This window comes from Cupressus sempervirens, chromosome 10 (genome assembly GCF_028749045.1).
Source record: "Cupressus sempervirens isolate cs-2001-9-10 chromosome 10, ASM2874904v1, whole genome shotgun sequence".
NCBI classification, from domain to species: Eukaryota; Viridiplantae; Streptophyta; class Pinopsida; order Cupressales; family Cupressaceae; genus Cupressus; species Cupressus sempervirens.
In genome coordinates this window covers 217,173,767-217,192,406 of record NC_143127.1, presented here as the reverse complement: position 1 = coordinate 217,192,406, position 18,640 = coordinate 217,173,767, and the positions used below count along the sequence as shown (strand labels likewise).

At 32.1% G+C, this 18,640-nt stretch overlaps 1 protein-coding gene across 1 annotated transcript in view; it reads right to left on the bottom strand.

Moving 5' to 3' along the window:
• Positions 1-1,022: 1,022 nt before the first annotated feature.
• Positions 1,023-18,640, bottom strand: part of LOC149533408 (taxane 9-alpha-oxidase-like) — a 53,719-nt gene continuing 36,101 nt past the window's right edge. The window contains exons 3-4 of the mRNA XM_089805853.1: positions 1,176-1,253; positions 1,023-1,052 (exon numbers count right to left, since the gene is read on the bottom strand). Coding sequence (XP_089661979.1) covers positions 1,023-1,052; positions 1,176-1,253 — 108 coding nt within the window. The remainder of the gene's footprint in view (positions 1,053-1,175; positions 1,254-18,640) is intronic.

Below are 18,640 nucleotides of genomic sequence, written 5' to 3'. Positions count from 1 at the left end.
GAACATAAATAAAACTTATTTTATTTGGTACTATGTTCTGTATCATTTCACAAAGTTTGAGAATCCTTGGTAATAAGAGCAAACATGTCAATGAAGGATGATTTTGTTTCATCTCTTAAAGTCTGAGACTCTTGCATCTTCTTGTAGGACATTTCTGCATAGAAAGCTCTGAACTCTGGATGCTTGAATGGTTTATAAAGACGGGGATGGTGTTTGTTAACTTTGCTTTATAAAATGGAATATATCGAAAATAATTTGTGAAACAAGATCTCGATTATTAATAGTAAAATCGATCAATTGATCAACCTATCTATCTCATTAGGTTGTTAGTTTATTCATTTAGATTTACCTAAAAAAAATAAATGGTATTCGTGAATCACCAGATCGATCTATATCTATCTATCTATCTATCTAGATTTACCTTTACCTGACTTAGATCTTACTTTAAAAAGAAAAGATAAATGGTATTAGTGAGTTACCAGATTTGTGGGTTTCCTTGAGGCCAAAACTTGTGAATGGCAGCAGGATCTGGAGCACCAGGCACACCAAGGCTCTCATAAAATGGCAATGCAGGCACATCAGCTATGTAATTAAAGTCTGTTCTTGGAAAAACATTTTTCTGTTTGCTTTCCTTGGGGAGTGCAAAGCAATCTCTAGCAGCTGATTCCATCTCATGAATTATCTCCTCCTTCACTCCATGGTTCACAACTACAAAGCACCCCCATTCTTCACAAGCCTTTCTCACTTCAGTGCACAAACTCTCTGAATCAATATCTCCATTACCCAAAAAAGAAAGATCAATGAGAGGTATAACTTGCTCGCTCTCATTCTGGCCAGTCATTTTGTGAGAACCCATTTTTGAAGAGGCTTCAAAGACTGCGATGAATGCTTGTGTGGAGGATGGTATTATAAATTTTGTGAAGAGGCTTAAAAGATTTAATCGACAATGTGTTGATTATCTTTAGATTTAATCGACAAGAAAATGGGTGGAAGCGACCGGGCTTCCTATTTTAAATTTATAGTTAAATAACACCGGGAGACAGCCGGGACGCCTATTTAAATAACATTTGTTTGATTATCTCTATATTTATTACCAATTTCAAAATTAAATTGAAGGAAGAATGCTTGGAACGCCACTCCAAACAACAATGAGGCGAACACTACAATAATCTTACCAACTCCAGTCCAAAGAGAGGCGGACTCCACTCTAATTCCGCTCTTACCAACTCTAGTCCAAAGAGAGGCGGACTCCACTGTAATTCCGCTCTAGAAATTGGATTTAATATTATATTTATATTTAATTTTTATTTGTATTTAGTGCAAACAGTAGCATCTCAATAGGAATTATGTGTGCAAGATTTCAGCTACTAGAATATGCAAGGCGCCAAGAGACTGCAATCTTTTGATGGTTCCATGCATTTTGTACTAAAGACGACTAGACAAAGCAATGCATGTATGTATGGCTCTATCTTCATAACAAAATGTAAGAAACTTGTAAATATTTTATAATAAGAGAATGTCTTAAATAATATATAAATATTAGAAAAGATGTAGGATAATCAAATAAATTGGAAGATAATGGTTTATGATCATTAGTTTGATTAATTAAACTAATAAAAAGGAAATATCTAAAGACAAAGAAATCATATTTTTAAATAAATTAGTTGATGTGAGGTTTTTGGTAAATCGTCTTGATCAAAATGAATTAATAAAATATTATAAAAAAATATTATTCTAAATGATAAGTATCTAGTGTAGGACTTGTAAAATCACAAATTTTAAGCATAAAAGTAAAACAAAGTGTTATAACATGATACTTGTATTTGGTTACATGTGAATGATGCACAGATGTAAAAGCAAAGGAAACACATAATGTTGAGAAAATTGATAATATAGTAATAAACACATTGAAAACAATAAATTTTCAATCTACATATTTACATAGAAACATTGCAATGTAATGCATACACTTGGACATAGAAAATATGTAGTGTAGTAGTAAAAAACTATAAGAAAAGCTCTCCCAATATTTCATCGTCCCATGAATAAATTCAGTGTTAGAAAAATCAAAAAAAATTCTCAATAAAGATAACTTATTCAACCATAAACAATTGTGTTATCATATGTAGAGGAGAGAAATGATGCAAACAAATATAGGTCAGAAGATTGGAGGAGACTTTAGGATTTCTACAATTGAAGGAGATATTGCAAATAAATGGGATGATGAGTCAAATGGGAGTGTTTTTGCAATAATTGGGGTAAAGCATCTATCATTGCTATATTAGATTGAGGTGTGGAGTATAAGGGTTTTGAGGAGCCTTTGTATTTGGTTGACATTGTTTCTAGTTTACTACTTCTAAAGGAGGGCTTCGAGTAGGCTTTTCTTTGTTGAAAAAAGAAATGATCCGTCAAGCACTAGTAGAAATTAGTGTAAAAAATGTTGTCTTTGTATTATTTGCACCCTTGGTTGAATACCATTTGTTGATGACGACTTTGTAGTGCCCGTTATCAATTTCAAGTTATTCTTTTCCTATTTAGGTGGGTTTTCTCTTCTAGTGATTCCCATGGCCTTCTTAGAATTTTTTTTGGGCATGGCTTGAACTAGTGCGAAGTTTATTGAAGAGATTAATAGTAGTTGTTGTGGGGTCCTTAGACCTCATGTTCCCTCTCATTAGTATGGGCCATATTATTTTCTTCTTGATGCATATTGTTGATGAAGGCATTATTAATCAATGGGAGGTCTCCATATCATCAAAGGAGTTATCAACACCAACCCCTTCTATTGGAAAAGATATCAAACAAAAAATCATAGCAATAAGCTCAAAGTTGATTACTTGAACTTGGTACTTTAAGCAGGAGGATTTTGGTCCCAACTGGTAGTAAGAAGCAGGGGGGTGGGGGGGTGTGTCAATCTATTTGCCCAATTCTAAAAATTCTATTGGTTAATGAAGATAACTTAAATACAAACTTTGTCACTATTACCTAAGTTACTATTAAGGTAATCATAAAATCTATGTAGTAAAACCATACAATATAACACAAATATGCATACATCAATGATGTGCATCATTATATTCATTGGGAATCCAATCATTTGGCTCATCTTCCCTTTTACTAGTAGTAACATTGTCTTGAGCCCCATTTAGAGTAATCATCCCATGTAGGCCCACTATTAGCTTTGCTTTAAAAGTTTTTAGTTTGAGGATCAACATTCAGAGTTTTCACATTGTCATGCTCCACATGCTCTCTATCACTTTCATTCACTATTAACATCTTTAAATAATTAAATTATTAAATTATAGAGTATATAGAACCTATTTTCCTACTCCATCACAAGAACAACCACCACCTTAATTTTTCTTTCAAAACTTCCTATATGATATAGGCCTAAGAAGAGAAAATAAAGTAGAAAATAAAATATGGGCCTATGATTTAGATTATTGAGGTTAGTAAAGTTAAATTCATGATAAGGGTTAAAGTTAAAATACTACTTTAAAGGACTAAAAGTTCTTTCAAAAGTGTGTATGTTTTGAAGAAAGTTAACTATTTTTTTGGTTCTTCATATTACAAACACATTATGAACTATATGTTCTTTTCTTTCAACAAACTATGTCTTTAGTTTTATATAACCCATCTTTCCTTATCTTAAAATGAAACTTCTCCCTTAGACATGTCCTAAATAACATGTACAATTTTCCTTGAGGGAGGAGAGAGAGAGAGAGAGAGAGAGAGAGAGAGAGAGAGAGAGAGAGAGAGAGAGATCCTAAATAACATGTACAATTTTCCTTGAGGGAGGGAGGGAGGGAGGGAGGGAGAGAGAGAGAGAGAGAGAGAGAGAGAGAGAGAGAGAGAGAGAGAGAGATATGGAGAGAAAGGGGGAAGAGAGGGGGGTCTATCCTCATCACTAGAGTAATAATAAGGTCAACTTGGTCATAAGGTGAAGTTAAATAGGTTTGAAGAGTCCCACAATGCAATATTGCTCCTAATTGCTCAAAAAGTGCTCATTTGGCTCCATAGAGAATTTTTGGGTTTTGAGGGCCAAATAGGATAATCAAGTGTTTTAGGTCCTTATTAGGTGTTTTGGATCTATCTTATACTTTTTGGAAAGTTTGGTAACAAGTAGGGCAACTTTGGGTAGAAAATTTGCAAAATTGCAAAAATTGTTCATTTCCTGCAAAGTTGTCATTGACAAGTTTTGCAACTTTTATGCAAAAAGAGAAAATTCTTTGTTGGAGCCCTTCAACCACTTAAATTAGTTCGAAATTTAAATTCCAAGACTATATAAGGTAAAACTCAACCTTTTCAAGAGGTTGGAAGAAGGAGAAATGACATTGTATGTAATGTAATCAATATTTTTCATTAGTACAACAGTTTCTTGTTTTGAGTAATTTTTCTTACTTTCCACAGGTCAAAATTAGGATTTTCTCAGTTGGAATTGTTAGTGGAGGTTGTTTTCATTTCTTTTTTTATTTTTTGGGTTGTTTCAGAGAGTTTTATGTGCTCAAATAAATTATTTTGTAAGTTAGCAAGTTGTTGTTCTGAACTGGGCAACCAACACAAAATGGAGTCCCAGGGTCATTTCCCACCATATGAAATGTACAACCTCTTTGAATTTGGAACTAGACTCCTTGTAAATTATTTAAAGAAAATAAGAGCCCATGGGAAGTATGGAAAGCATCTTTAGTGTGATGCCCTAGGCAAGAAAACCATGATTGGTTAGGGATCAAAAATATGAAAAAGAGCATTTGGAGTGGATTGAAATGTCTAATTTTTCAATCCAAGAATGTGGCACATAAGTAGATGGTGATGGATAACTCCAATCTAGAGGAGGAGTCTTGGTAAGGACTTTTAGGAGGTTTAAAACCTGAGCAACACCAAAATCCTTGAAACCCTCAAATTAAGCCTAAAATTATGCTTAGATTGTATGGACAAGTTGGAGCTTAAGAGTTGCAAAATATTCAAGTACTATAAAAAGGGTATCTAGAAAGGTGATTTTTCTTTTCCATTTTAAAGGGATTTTTCAATATATGTCAATTTTAGTTTATTTAATGGGCTAGTTCTTATAGCCTTTTTTCAAGCAATAGAGTACAAATTGACCTATGGATAGCAATTCGAATAGGATTTTATACTTTTTTTGGGTGTATTATGTTGATGAGTAACCTAAGGCATGCCTTGGAATTCATTTCACCAAATGGAAAAGTCCAAAGTAAATTGGGGCTATTTGTGTGTTTGTGGAAGTTTGAGCAATTTTGTACTAACCGATTGATGTGCACTAGTTGAAGAAGTGGGTCTCTTTGATAGAATCATTAGAGGCATAGGCTATGAAAGAATACCTATTTGATTATGTGGAAGAACTAAGGAGACCCTAGAGAGTTTAGGGTTTTTGAGCAAGATTGGTTCTCACATCAACGTGGTATTAGAGCAAGTTAAAGATTTGGGAATAGTTGGTGGATGTTTGGAGGTACTGGAGAGTTAGTAGGTGAAACAAACATGGTGAGAAGTATAGAACTAGTTGAGGAATTTGATTAACAAAGGGAGAAGAATAGAGTTCTTGAATAATCCCTAGTAGAGGTGAAGGTGAAACTGGAACTGGATGCATTTGTTGAAGCATCTAGGAGAAAGGAAGAAGAAGAATTTGAGAAGGGTAAAGAGGTAGTAGAGGAGGATGTGGTCCTTGAACCTAATCCTATCTTGAATGAAGAGCCATTCATTAAGGATATAAAAGCCCTAGGAGGAATATATTTGGAAGGTGTACCACTTTTTAGTGGAAAGATGGACATAGATGCAGTCATGGTCTATATAGATGGCATGGAGAACCATTTTGACTATGAGGGAGTATCTAAGGCACTAAAGGTTAAAGTTTCAAAGTCAAGGCTTAGAGGCTCAACTCTAACATGGTGGAAATATGTACAAGATAAAAGAATCAACATGGGTAAGAATCCTATAGCTAACTAGAAGGTAATGGTCACTAAGGTGGAGGAGAACTTCCTGCCTAAACACTTTGAAATTCAGCTCCATAAGAGAAGGAAAGGATTGAAGAAAAATGAACTAGATGTGACCTCTTATACTGAAGAATTTTAGGGGTTATTTTTGATCTTAGATTGGTCTTGACAAGTGAGTGTCTATAAACTTAAGCCGTTTACTTAGTTCATGCCAAATAAGTAGTATATGTCAAGCACAACATGTATAAGTTAGAGCATGTTGAGTTAACAGTAAGTGTCGAGTCACTCAAGTGTCGAGAAAAAAACATATGCCAAGTGATTTTGGATCCAAGCAAGCAGGGCATGCCAAGTCATTCAGATGTCAAGTATTAGTATTGAAATCAGAATATGTCGAGCATTAGGGACTTCAATTGCTGAGTAACATAGTTTTGTCATAGTTGTTTGTATTGGCACAAACTACTATGTAAACCATTTTTGAGATGACTTACAGATGGAATTACTCTAATTTTTTGATAAGGATGAATCTTAAGTTGGAATCTCTATGCATTACATGCATCTAATCAGGTACAAAGAAGGTTTAAGTGGAAAAATGGGTGAATCATAGCCGTTAATTCACACCTAAGCCTAAGTCACCTAGATTTTTTTAAGGAGGACAATGGTAAGAATTCCAAACATACTTGTCATAATTTTGGTAAGAAATGACATACTACCAATGTGTGTAGAACAAAAACTATAAATTAGAGTGATAAGTAGAAGAGCATGGTTCACTACCATAAGTGCCACAAACAAGGCCATTAGGTACATGAATGTAGAACCAAGACCATTCACACTCAAATATTTGAAGGATATTGTTACAAATGTTACAAGTATGGACATAGAACTTTTGGGTGCAGATCCAACCCAATATGGTCATCAAACAAACAAGGAAAGGTAAAGAACAATGACAACTTTTACAATTGGGACTATAATACAAGGTATAGTTGTCACTACTATCAAGAGTGGACATATTCCTAAGAACTATATTAGAATACACTTCAAGAGTGACTAAAAAAGGTGGTTGAGTCAAACCACATGTTTTAGCTATCTAAAGACTGGTCATATTAACCAATATTGTCCAACAAGGTCAAAGGCACCAAGTTGTGAGTTCAATAAAGGCAAAGGCAAGGTAGATATTGAAAATGTCAGAAATAAATTGAAGAAGACATGGAAGAGAAAGGAGGAGAGAAATATATAAACTGGAGAAGGGATCACTGCACCTAATGGGTCAAGTGATCACACCTCATCAAATCGAGAAATCAAGAGGTATGTGGGACTGATATTTAATAGTTATACCATACATCAATTCCAAAGGATTTAATTTTGAAAGGATTATATAAGCACGAATAAAGATGCAAAGCATTATTAGGAATCAAAAAAATATATTGAAGTTTTGTTAAATGTTCATGTTACTCCCAAGCATGGAAATTTTCCTCTGGTTGCCCCAGTGAAATTCTAGTGAATGTTGAGCTAACAAATTGGCTAGTTGATGCCAAGCTCATAATGGTTTTTGAACAAATAGAAAGATGAGTGGATGTTGAGTGAGCCTAAAATTAGTTGATGATGAGCTCACAGCTGTGTAAGCACTTAGCATTAATTACAACATTTTAAAGGGGTATTTGATCAATTTCTACTCATTTAACATCATTCAAAATTGAGAGAGAGAAAGAAGAGGTTAAAGCAATCTAGAAATTTCATCTAAAGCATTTACAAGAGATTTGAGTAGTTGTGCAACATTATTTCACCAGGATTTACAAGGTATTTATCATGTGCTCAGCTATGCTATTTCAAATTTCATAAACCCTGTATTTTTAAATTGGCATATAGTTCTTCAAAAGAAAAAGGTGTAGAGGGAAAATAAGTTTTAAATCTTTAGTTGGTTACCAACAAGATAAAACAACCTATTTTGAAAGCCGTTTTAGAAATAACATACAAACAAGATCCCTTCGGTGTGCTATCTATGATACCGCCAAAAGTTTTAATGATCAAGATGTCAAAAAGTGTTACAATTGCAAGATTGGTAGTATTGGTGAAATGGAAATCAGAGAAGCATATGGAAAACTATGTGAAAATGGTATGTTAGAGGGAAGAATTCAAGATTATAGAAAAGAAAGGGTTAACTTGTGCCCTAGATTTCCCTAACATTTTCAAAATGGAATGCATGAAGATTGTTTTGAGTAGAATTCATGATAGTTTAGTGTGGCTAGATAATGGACCAATAAAAATTACAAAGAGAATAATCCATAGGGTAACAGGGTATCCAACCCTAGATCAGCCAAAGACTATGAGGAGGGAGTCCAAAGAAGTTATTGAAAAGAACATGAGAGCTATATGGAACAAGAGAGGAATGACCGTAGACACCATTACAAATCCTCTGATAGATTTTTTGTAAGAGTAATTGCACATAAATTTTATCAACCAACTAGATTGAATAGTGTACCCAACATTGTAGAAGATATGGGTTACAAGATTGTGAAGAAACATCATACATATGATCTTGCCAAGTTGCAACTACAACAATTGATTAAAAACCTAGGAGCAATAAGGAAAACAAAGAGTTCTCAATGTAAATTTGAATCTATTTTGATATGCATCTTCTTTTATGTTTAGAACACATTTCCTCCATTTTGTACTATTGCATGGAAGACAAATAGGTTTTTTGTAGTTCAAATAGGAGAGTTTAATATTGAACAGTTAGGTGAGAGTTTTGAGTCAGTAATGACTAGTTATTTTGAGGATTTAAAACAATCCATGAATAAGAGATTAAGGATTCCAATATCATTAGTGAAAAGATATTAAGACAATTTGAGTAAATTGATCATTTTTTTGATACTTCATGATATTTCTATGTTTCATTTGGAGTTGGCATGGATTGACTAGTTACAGGTGCTCTTGGATACTTAGAGATTGTGGTGATGTTGATTTCTCTTAGAATAGAGAAATACTTTTTGGTACAATTTATAGCTTCAACAAGAAATTCAAGGGGAATTTACCTAATATGGACTAGAGAGGATATTGTTCTTAGATGATTCTTGGTTGGACACTTAGATATCTTGATGAAAATTCTCATTCCCCACTCTTGGTCTACTTGCCAGTTTACTACTTGAGACGTATAGCCCATTATTTATCTCAGGTGTAGTATATTTATGTTTATCTTTCATTGATATGGATCTTGAGTTGTGGTACATGAGTTAGTATTGCAGGGTTCATTTAAGAGATGGTTAGGCATTAGTTTTCTCCATGTGCATATATTTTTATGATGTTGGTTGACTTTGGGAGATTAATTTATATTGGGCATGTTCCTTGGATTAGGAATGGTTATTCCTTGGTTTGGGAATGGTTTATGAGTTTAATCTTCTTGTGAGAGGCTTACATCCATGATTAGTTATATGGTATGGTTTGGGTTTTATTTTTGCTTCTTTGTTGGGGTTTTATGGAGGATATCTTACTTGGCACAGTTTACATCTAGAGGTGTGTGTAGAAGGACATGATACATGTTATCCTTTGCATGATTTCTCTTTCATCTTGTTTATCTTCCTAGATGTTTAGTTCCACCTACATTGGATTTACTATTAGTTGGAGATTGTGATAACAGGTTTGTGTTCATGTTTTTCATGTGAGAGATGACATAGGTATTTCTTTATCTCTTTCCTTTGTTTGTTGTGGAGAACTTGGGAGAGTGTTAGACAATTTTTAGTAGAGTTGTTCTTGCAGGTGATGTGTTTATGTATTGTGGATTTCTTTGATACTACATGGATTCGCTTCTTTGAGATGTTGTGTGTGGATTGGTTATAGATTTGACATTATCTTTTGCAGTGGGAGATTTTTGGTATATATGTGGCACGTATTTATCGCAAGACTAGTGATTGCAGTTATAGATTCGATATGTTGATGATGTGAGATTCACTTGGTATACCTTTTGAGGTATGGATAGTTGAAAGGATTGGCAGTTGTTGTGGGTGTTATTTCAGCTATGGATGTTTGACGACTACAGATACATGTGATTACCTTTTGGATAATGTATTTGTGCTTGACATTTTAGTTGGTACAAGATTTTATGATTCTTATGTGATAGGTTGGGTGGCTTTCTCTTTGGATGGCTTATATGTATGTCCAATGGTAGTAGCATAATAGGAGGTGGGATCATTCATGTTTCAAGATGTTGGATACTTTGATTTTGTTGCATATACTAGGATAGAGGATATGGTGTACTTTAATCCATGATGGTGGATGTGTTAGTGTATATAGTAGTACATGTTAGAGCATCTTACACAACCTCACATATTTTAGAGATAAAATTCATGGTGCTACTCCATATTATGCACATATTATATAGATTGTCCTTGACAGTAAGAGATGAGAGTTCTCTTTAGGTCTTTCACTATAGTAGGTACATGGCTTAGTGTCCAAAGAGACACTGAAAAGGGATATTTTCCCACATTATGTTACACAAAAGTATGTGAAGGTGTATTCTCCACTTAAGTGTACAAATCCATAGATGGATGAACTTATATACCCATGCTTCCTTTTGCTCATGGTCATTATCCAAATAATGACCAAATTCCACTCTATTTTCCATGAAAATATTATGCTAAGTTTCGCTTAGGCAGGGTGGTGATTGACACTAAATTACCATTGCATTTAGGATAGGGGCATGGTAGACTAGTTGATAGGCAACCAAGTCATCCACCATGAACACATAGGTCAATTTTTGGAAATAGTCCACTTACTATTTCCCCTATATTAGGTCTATTAGCTGATGAGGCTTGTGCAAGACCCGCTTGTAGGGGGTGATTTAGGGGGTTAAAGAGATTGCTAGTATTTGATGTCTCATCGACATCCTAGATCATTTTTTGATGTTTCATCTTCAGAAGACTTGTATAGTGCAACATGTATCCCTTCACTGAATAGCTTAGAGGGTCTCGTTGGAGTGTTGACATGAGATACTATGACTAGTCTTGGTGAGGATCTATTATACTCATATAGATTCATATTAGAGAATTTTGGCATAGTAATATCAAATGTTCAACATTGTCTCCATGGTAGTATTAGGGCACACCCATAATCACATTCCTCTTATTGATCAAGTAGTAGTCACGGTGATAGTACACACAACTATCCACCTACTAACCACTCTTTTACTATAGAGGGACATATGCATACTAGAATAGACCCTTCACCTAGTGTAGGGCATGGTCAGAGTTCAAGTGTGTGCCTTGATGATGTTGACTTTAGCTTGTCAACCACAATATGAATGGACTTGTTGACACATGATGATTGTACTTCTATGTCATCTAGTCATTCCACTTGGCTCGTCATTATTAGGATGTGTTCCAATAACCAGTCAGGCTAGCATAGATGTAGAGATGGAGCTAGACGAGCCCAAAAAAAAATGGATATATTGGTGGACACAATTGATTCTAAGTAGTTTGAGTATTATTAGATGCCAGCATCTACATAGCTAAATCTATAGTTATTGTTGTTCATGCTAAAATTTCAATTGTTTGTTCAACTAATAATTTATGCAGATATACATATCATGCCTTTGTAAGTATACATTTTTAAATTTGAATTTTTGCACATGTATGTATGTATTATAGGGGCACATGCTTCTTTTTACTCCATCTTTGATGTTAGATCATGTACTTCATTGGGATTCATTCGATGATGTCAATAGTGGACAGGTGAGTTTTAAATGAAATATATAACTTGCATGCAATTTGTAAATTTAAAAGAGATTTAATTTAGTATGAAATTATGTACATTGATACTACTTTCTCTAGAATATATATAGGGGTCAACACATCTTAGCGAGAATCTTGATAGTCAGTCTTCAAACCATGCTATGAGGAGACATCACAATGATAGTCTTGGAATTGATGATCTATAGTTTTTAATATTATAGATTATGTGATCTAGACTTACATCCAAATTAAACATTTTTTTTTTTTTTTTAAAATGATTGATACACATATAGTAGACTCAAGAATGATGTTCGACACATGTTTATGTTTAGGTTCATATACATGTTTGATGATTGACCTACATATATACATTCTCTAGACATTTCTTTTACATGTTAGATTATGTTGAATAATGTTCTATTATGTTAGATTATATATAAAGTTTATGTTGGATTATGTTCTTTTACATGTTAGATTTTACATTTAGATTATGTTGGATAATGTTCTATTATGTTAGATTATGTTGCTTTATGAAATTGATGTATACATATGTGGTTAATTTTGTTCTATGCAAGTGATATTTAGATATATTAAATTCCTAATTAGTTACATAATTCAAAATTCCTAATAATGCATATAAGTTGCTAATTTCTATAACTAGTTATAAATCAAAATTTAAACTTGACAAGTTAAATGAAATAGTAAAAGTAATATATAATTAGGTACAAGTCCTAATTTCATCGCCTTAAGACAAGTGATTTAATTTCTTCCCCTCAAGGAACATTTCTTAATTAGGTGCATATAAGTTCCTAATTTCTATAATTAGTTACAAATCACAATTTAAAATTGACAAGTGAAATGAAAGAGTAGAAGCAATATATAATTAGTTACAAGTCCTAATTTTATCCCCTTAAGGCAAGTGTTTGAATTTCTTCCCCTTGTGGCACATGTCCTAATTAGTTGCATATAAGTTGCTAATTTCTATAATTAGTTACAAATCAAAATTTAAACATGAAAAGTTAAAAGAAAGAGTAAAAGTAATATATAATTAGTTACAAGTCCTAATTTCATCTCCTTAAGATAAGTGTTTGAATTTATTCCCCTCAAGACACATGTCTTAATTAGTTTCATATAAGTTCCTAATTTCTATAATTAGTTACAAATCACAATTTAAACTTGACAAGTTAAATGAAAGAGTAAAAGTAATATATAATTAGTTCAACCAAATTTAAAATTTGAAATGATCAACTTCAACCAAATCTCAAATTTTAAATAGTTCAATCAAATTTCAAAATGTTGAAGTTATTTCATATTAGAAGTTGTTTCTAGCTCATACCAAGTGGGTTAGCTTATTGTTGGATAACATTTAATATTTTTCTATGATCATCAATATCGAGCCTCCAATTACATATTCTAGGTACTTTGATTGGATGAAGAGTTAGACTAGTTGTAATAGCATGGTTACTATAATGGTATACCATATTATTAGGTTGATAATCAGTAAAATGAAACCTATTCTTAAGTACTTTCTTTACTTCAAATATGTTCCTTGTACAACAACAGAACCTACGTACACATTTTAAAAATATCACATAGACTAATTAATTACTAAATATATGCACGTACGCGCGCGCGCGCACACACACACACACACACACATATCAAATAAGTTAATAAATTTGAATTCATAAAAAGAAAGATGTACATACACAATTCAACTATATACTAACATGTGGGAAACATAATTCCATCACTAATTTTATTCATTGCTAGCTTCTCTCTTTGTATGGTGCAACACATTAAATAAAAGGAAACACCTTCTATATTTTCAGATTCTACCATGACTACAAAAACATTTCCTACACAAAATATATGTATATAAATTCCATGTGTCATGTACATGAGTATATATATTAAATAAATTAAACAAAATTATGAAACAAATAGACTTGTACATATACATACATACCAACTCTGATCAATCCTAAAATATGGTCATAATCACTAGAAATTAATGGAATATCAGCATAGTTTTCATCCTCAAACTTATTTGTATTGATAACATCTAGTGGCACCAAACTTCATTCACCCACATATCCATGTTCATGATTAATGCAACCATCGTAGTTTTCATCAATGCAACCAAGACAAAAACATGAGTATTCTCTTGTGTATAATGACCAAACATTTTTCTTTTTTGGATCCGTAAGAGGCCAAAGCCAAGATTAATTATTATGTGTTGTAATTAATTAATGTTTATTATTATTTATTAAGCATGGCTGCATATAGAATCAAACCCAAGACCTCTTCGATAAGAGGCTCACAATTTACCATTGTGTTATAGGCTCTTTCCTATATAAAGGCCACACATTACTATCTATACTCATAACTAAATCAAATGATTGTGTCTTCTCTACTCTCTTGCATGCATGCATTTATCTTCTACTAACACCTAAATGTAAAGTCCATATATACATATAAAAAATGAGTTTTAAACATGTGTGTACATAATTTAGTTATCACTTAACATATTAAATATAAATTTGATTCAATTATAATATTCAAATTAATTTATACCTAATACCTCCCAAAACACTTTTAATGGTATGACTCGATTCACTTGTGACTCCATGTTATCTATATTTTCTGGCACTGTAAAATGTGTTTTACACCACTCAACCACATCATGAGCATTATTAATGTGATATCCTTTATAGTCCATTTGATAGTTTCTTAGCACATTTGATACAACCTTGTGCACCATCATGCTCACCCTTTCCATGTCCACTATTGAAAAAACTACAAATATGTGGTATATTAAAGCATTAGTGATATCTACATAATGCATAAAATGGTCTAGCTGATTTAAATTATGCTAGACATCCATATGACCATACCTTTTCTTTTCTTTTTTTTCCTTTTTTATGTCTTTAATTTTCAAATATTCAAAAAAGTCTTAAAATAATGTTCTACAAAATGTGTGTCATGTTCTTTGTCATCACTAATGTAAAAGTGCTACTCTTTTTTAATGAATTGTGCTTGATCTATACTTTCCACACCATCCTATCATGACCAAAAAAATGGGGGAAAAACACACCAACATTTTTTTTTAAAGATTAATAATCCATTTAATACATGCTACATTGATTAGGTTATGGAAGGTTGACAAAGGATTAAAGTGAGTTTTGAATACATATCATAAAGATGTAGAGTCAGTATTCCAACACAATACATAGGTTTGAAATCCTAATTCCTAGTGCTACATGAACACTTGCATCAGGTTGATTAAGTCAATTGATTAAACCCTAATTTCATGTTTAGGAATGCAGGACACCATGTTTGAGGAACATTTGATTAGTAACATAAGTTACATTAGGTTTGATTAGATACCTTTACATTTAATTCATTATACTAGTTTAACCCTTCTTATTGATATTTACTTGAATAAATATCTCACATGATTTAACCATCTATTTGAATTACTAGAATAAGGAAAATGCAAGTCTATAGTCAAAATTAAATAAATAAAGGTTTATTTTAAGTTTGATAAAACACAATTCAATAAATTTAAACTAAATGAACAACCTTTGTATAATTTAATTTATTGAATTCAATCATAGTCACTTCAGTATAATTAACAATTAAATTTAATCCTAATATAACTTATTAAATTCAAAAGTAATTAGGTAATTGGTTAAGTTTATATATATTTTTAATTTAGAGATCTCTCAATTTAAAACTTGATTATTGAAATATATTTACCTTCATTTAACTTATAAGTAAATTTGTTCAAAAATAATAATAATCCTATTTATACCTTTGTACTTTCAACTCTCCCTTTAAATAGATTTATCCCTACTCTTATTTGGGAGGAAAATAGAAAGAATGTTCCCACTAATGGAATTTTTCTCCACCTTAGTATGAGGAAAAATAGGCCAAAAAATAGTATTATGACTCATATTAAGTATATTTAATAACTCCATAAGAGATTAATTCTCATTGCATTAGTATTGATTTTCTTTCTAATATCAAGAGGAAAATCTATTTAGTAATAAAACTTTTAGTAGTACAAATATATTTAAATGATGAGAAGCCAAAAAATAAAAATAATTAATGTTATTTAGAGCTATAATAGTTTAATTATAACCAACCAATACAAATTAAATAAATTAAACCTATTTACTATTTAATTCTCTTTCTAACTAAATTAAATTATTTTCAAACTAAGTTACTTCATTTTACTATATATTGAATAAATTGAATATTTTTACAACTGAAAAATGTGTTCAATTTTATGAATAATATTTCAGTTTCTACTTGGGATTATCTTCTTCTAAAACTCTGGAAACAAATTAAGTTACCTCCAGGTTTCTCTGTAAACTAGAATTCTAATCATCAATCTGATCAACTTCATGTAAAATGGTCTCCCCCCTCTAGAAATTTTCTAAAGTTAAGTTTTGATGGTTGCTCTCATGGCAACCCTGGTAAGTCAGGATTGGGTGCTTGTATTAGAAATTGTCAAGGTGAAGTAGTTGCAATCAAAGTAGATGTTTTACAAGTTGGTACTAGCAACCTTGCAGAAGCTCAAGCCCTATTGGCAGGTCTAATTCTGGCAAAGAGATGTAATGTTTCCACCATCTATATTAAAGGTGATTCTTAGGTAATTATAAACTCTTCTCTCTCATGATCTTCTCATACCTAGAAACTAGCCTATATCCTTCAATAATGCTGGGATTTAATTGATTCTTTTCAAGCTACTTGTTTCTCTCATACTCTAAGGGAGGGCAATAAACTAGCTGGTTGTCTAGCTAATCTTGGTTGTGAAGGCTCCATATTTGAATCTTGCCATTCAAAGATTATTTTTTCGTAATTCCCATGCTTAGCAGAGTGCCATATTTGGGACACAAAGAAGATGAATGAAGCTTTATAGAAACTAGTACTATATCTAATCAACACATGGCTATTAGCTTGCACATTCTTTGTGCATGTTCACAAATGCTCCAATTAGACAGGAGGTTCAAAGCTCTGTTGATTTTAATTAAATCTTTCAGAAGGAGAGGTTTATTGACATAATTGGACCCTACTCATTTTTGAGTATTGATATATATCATACTTTGGGTACTCTTGCTTAGTGCAAAGAAATTGTATTTGGTTGTAGGTATGGCTGGTATGACATATCAGCTTTTAACACTTTTGTATTTTGGAAATGATTCAGCATTTTCTTGCTAGTTCTTTCTCTGATGAGCCCTTGAACTAGTTTATTAATAAATATATTATATAAGTGATATGTCACTTTTTTATTATAAAAAAAAAATTAACTAATAAAGATGCAAGGGAAATACTATCTAAAACAATTTGCAAATAAATACTCCCTACTAACTAGCTAATTTTATCTTTATTAAATACTAACATGCTTTCTTTATCTTAAATCTATCTACTAAATCTGATTTACAACTACTAACTATCCTCTAAACTACACAACTAACATTATCCTTAAGGACCAATCAAATCTCACCTCCCTTTCTTAACTCCTCATCTCCCCCTTGGCCACTTGGCCACTTGCCATTCCCTCTTCCCAAGGTCATGGGTGGCCCCCAAGGTCAAGGCACATTGGCCTAAGCCTACAACACATTGCATAAAGTCAAATTGCAAAAAAAAGGAATGTATGGACAAGAGGTTGGAGTTTTAAAAGAAAACATATTTGATTTATGGGATTTTCCATTCATAAAGTTACTTGAATTTATTTCCCTTAGTCTTTTGGATTCCTGCTTCCAACAATGGAGAGGAGGAAGGGGAATGGGAGTGGGGTAGGGACCATGTATGTCCCATTATATTCCTCTTAAATATTTCCAACTATATGATTTGTGTTTAAAGTCTTTTCCATCCACTTGTAAGAGTGATGATGGTGTTTTATATATATATATATATATATATATATATATTACCACAATTTAAAGAAAAGGGATAAGTAATAGGGAAAATAAATGCACAAAGACTTTTGTGTTTATTTAGTAATATATTTCTATTTTAAATTTGAAAGAGAATATTCTCTATGATTTTCATAATCCTTGTTTTTCTTATAATACTATCAACTTTCAATATAATGATATAATTCCTTTATATTTGGTCATGCATAGGAAGACTACTTAAGATAATATTGTTACCTAGGAACTATGTTCTTAATGTTTATATAGGATTACTGAGTAACAATATATCATTTAATATATTAAATCAATAGGGTCAAATACTAAGCAATTTACCATATCCAAATGTAGATAAATTTAAGGACTATGTTATTGATTAACTTTTCATTTGATTTCATGTTGAAAATTCACAAACATACTTGGAAATTGTATTCTTTTCATTCTTCCATCATTTATACAAGCACCAGGGAATTTTATTTTCTTTTTAATAATTATGAAAGTAAAAAGAAATACCAATTAATTAAAATCAGACTTCCTTAACATAGTTTGGAACCAAATTTCATAACTTAATACAACATTGTTTCCTCTAACAACCATTAAAATTATGCATACACATTTGAATCATAAAGAATATCATATGAAAGGAAAATACTCTTTTTTTTTCTTACTCATTTTGTTCAATCACCTAATTCAAATACTCCCTCAGGAAAGAACCAGAGAAGAAAACCTGAGATAATAATTATTTCAGAAATAAGGTTAACAATAAAAAGTTAACAATAAATTTTTACAATGGGATCACTATCCTAAGGAGAAGTCTCCCAAACATTTAAATTGAAACAACTTTGAATTCCTACTTGGGTCCATATCAAGGTAGCCACTACAAAATCTGCAAATTTTATCAAGGTAACCATGGAGAAAATGAAATTGACTAGGAGACAAATAGATTTAACACAAAGACATGTTCAACCCATTTACTCCCCTCCCAAGTTTTCATAATAGATTCATCATCGAACTAGACTAGGGAGAAGGTGGATTTTTCCAGCGTAGGAGAAGT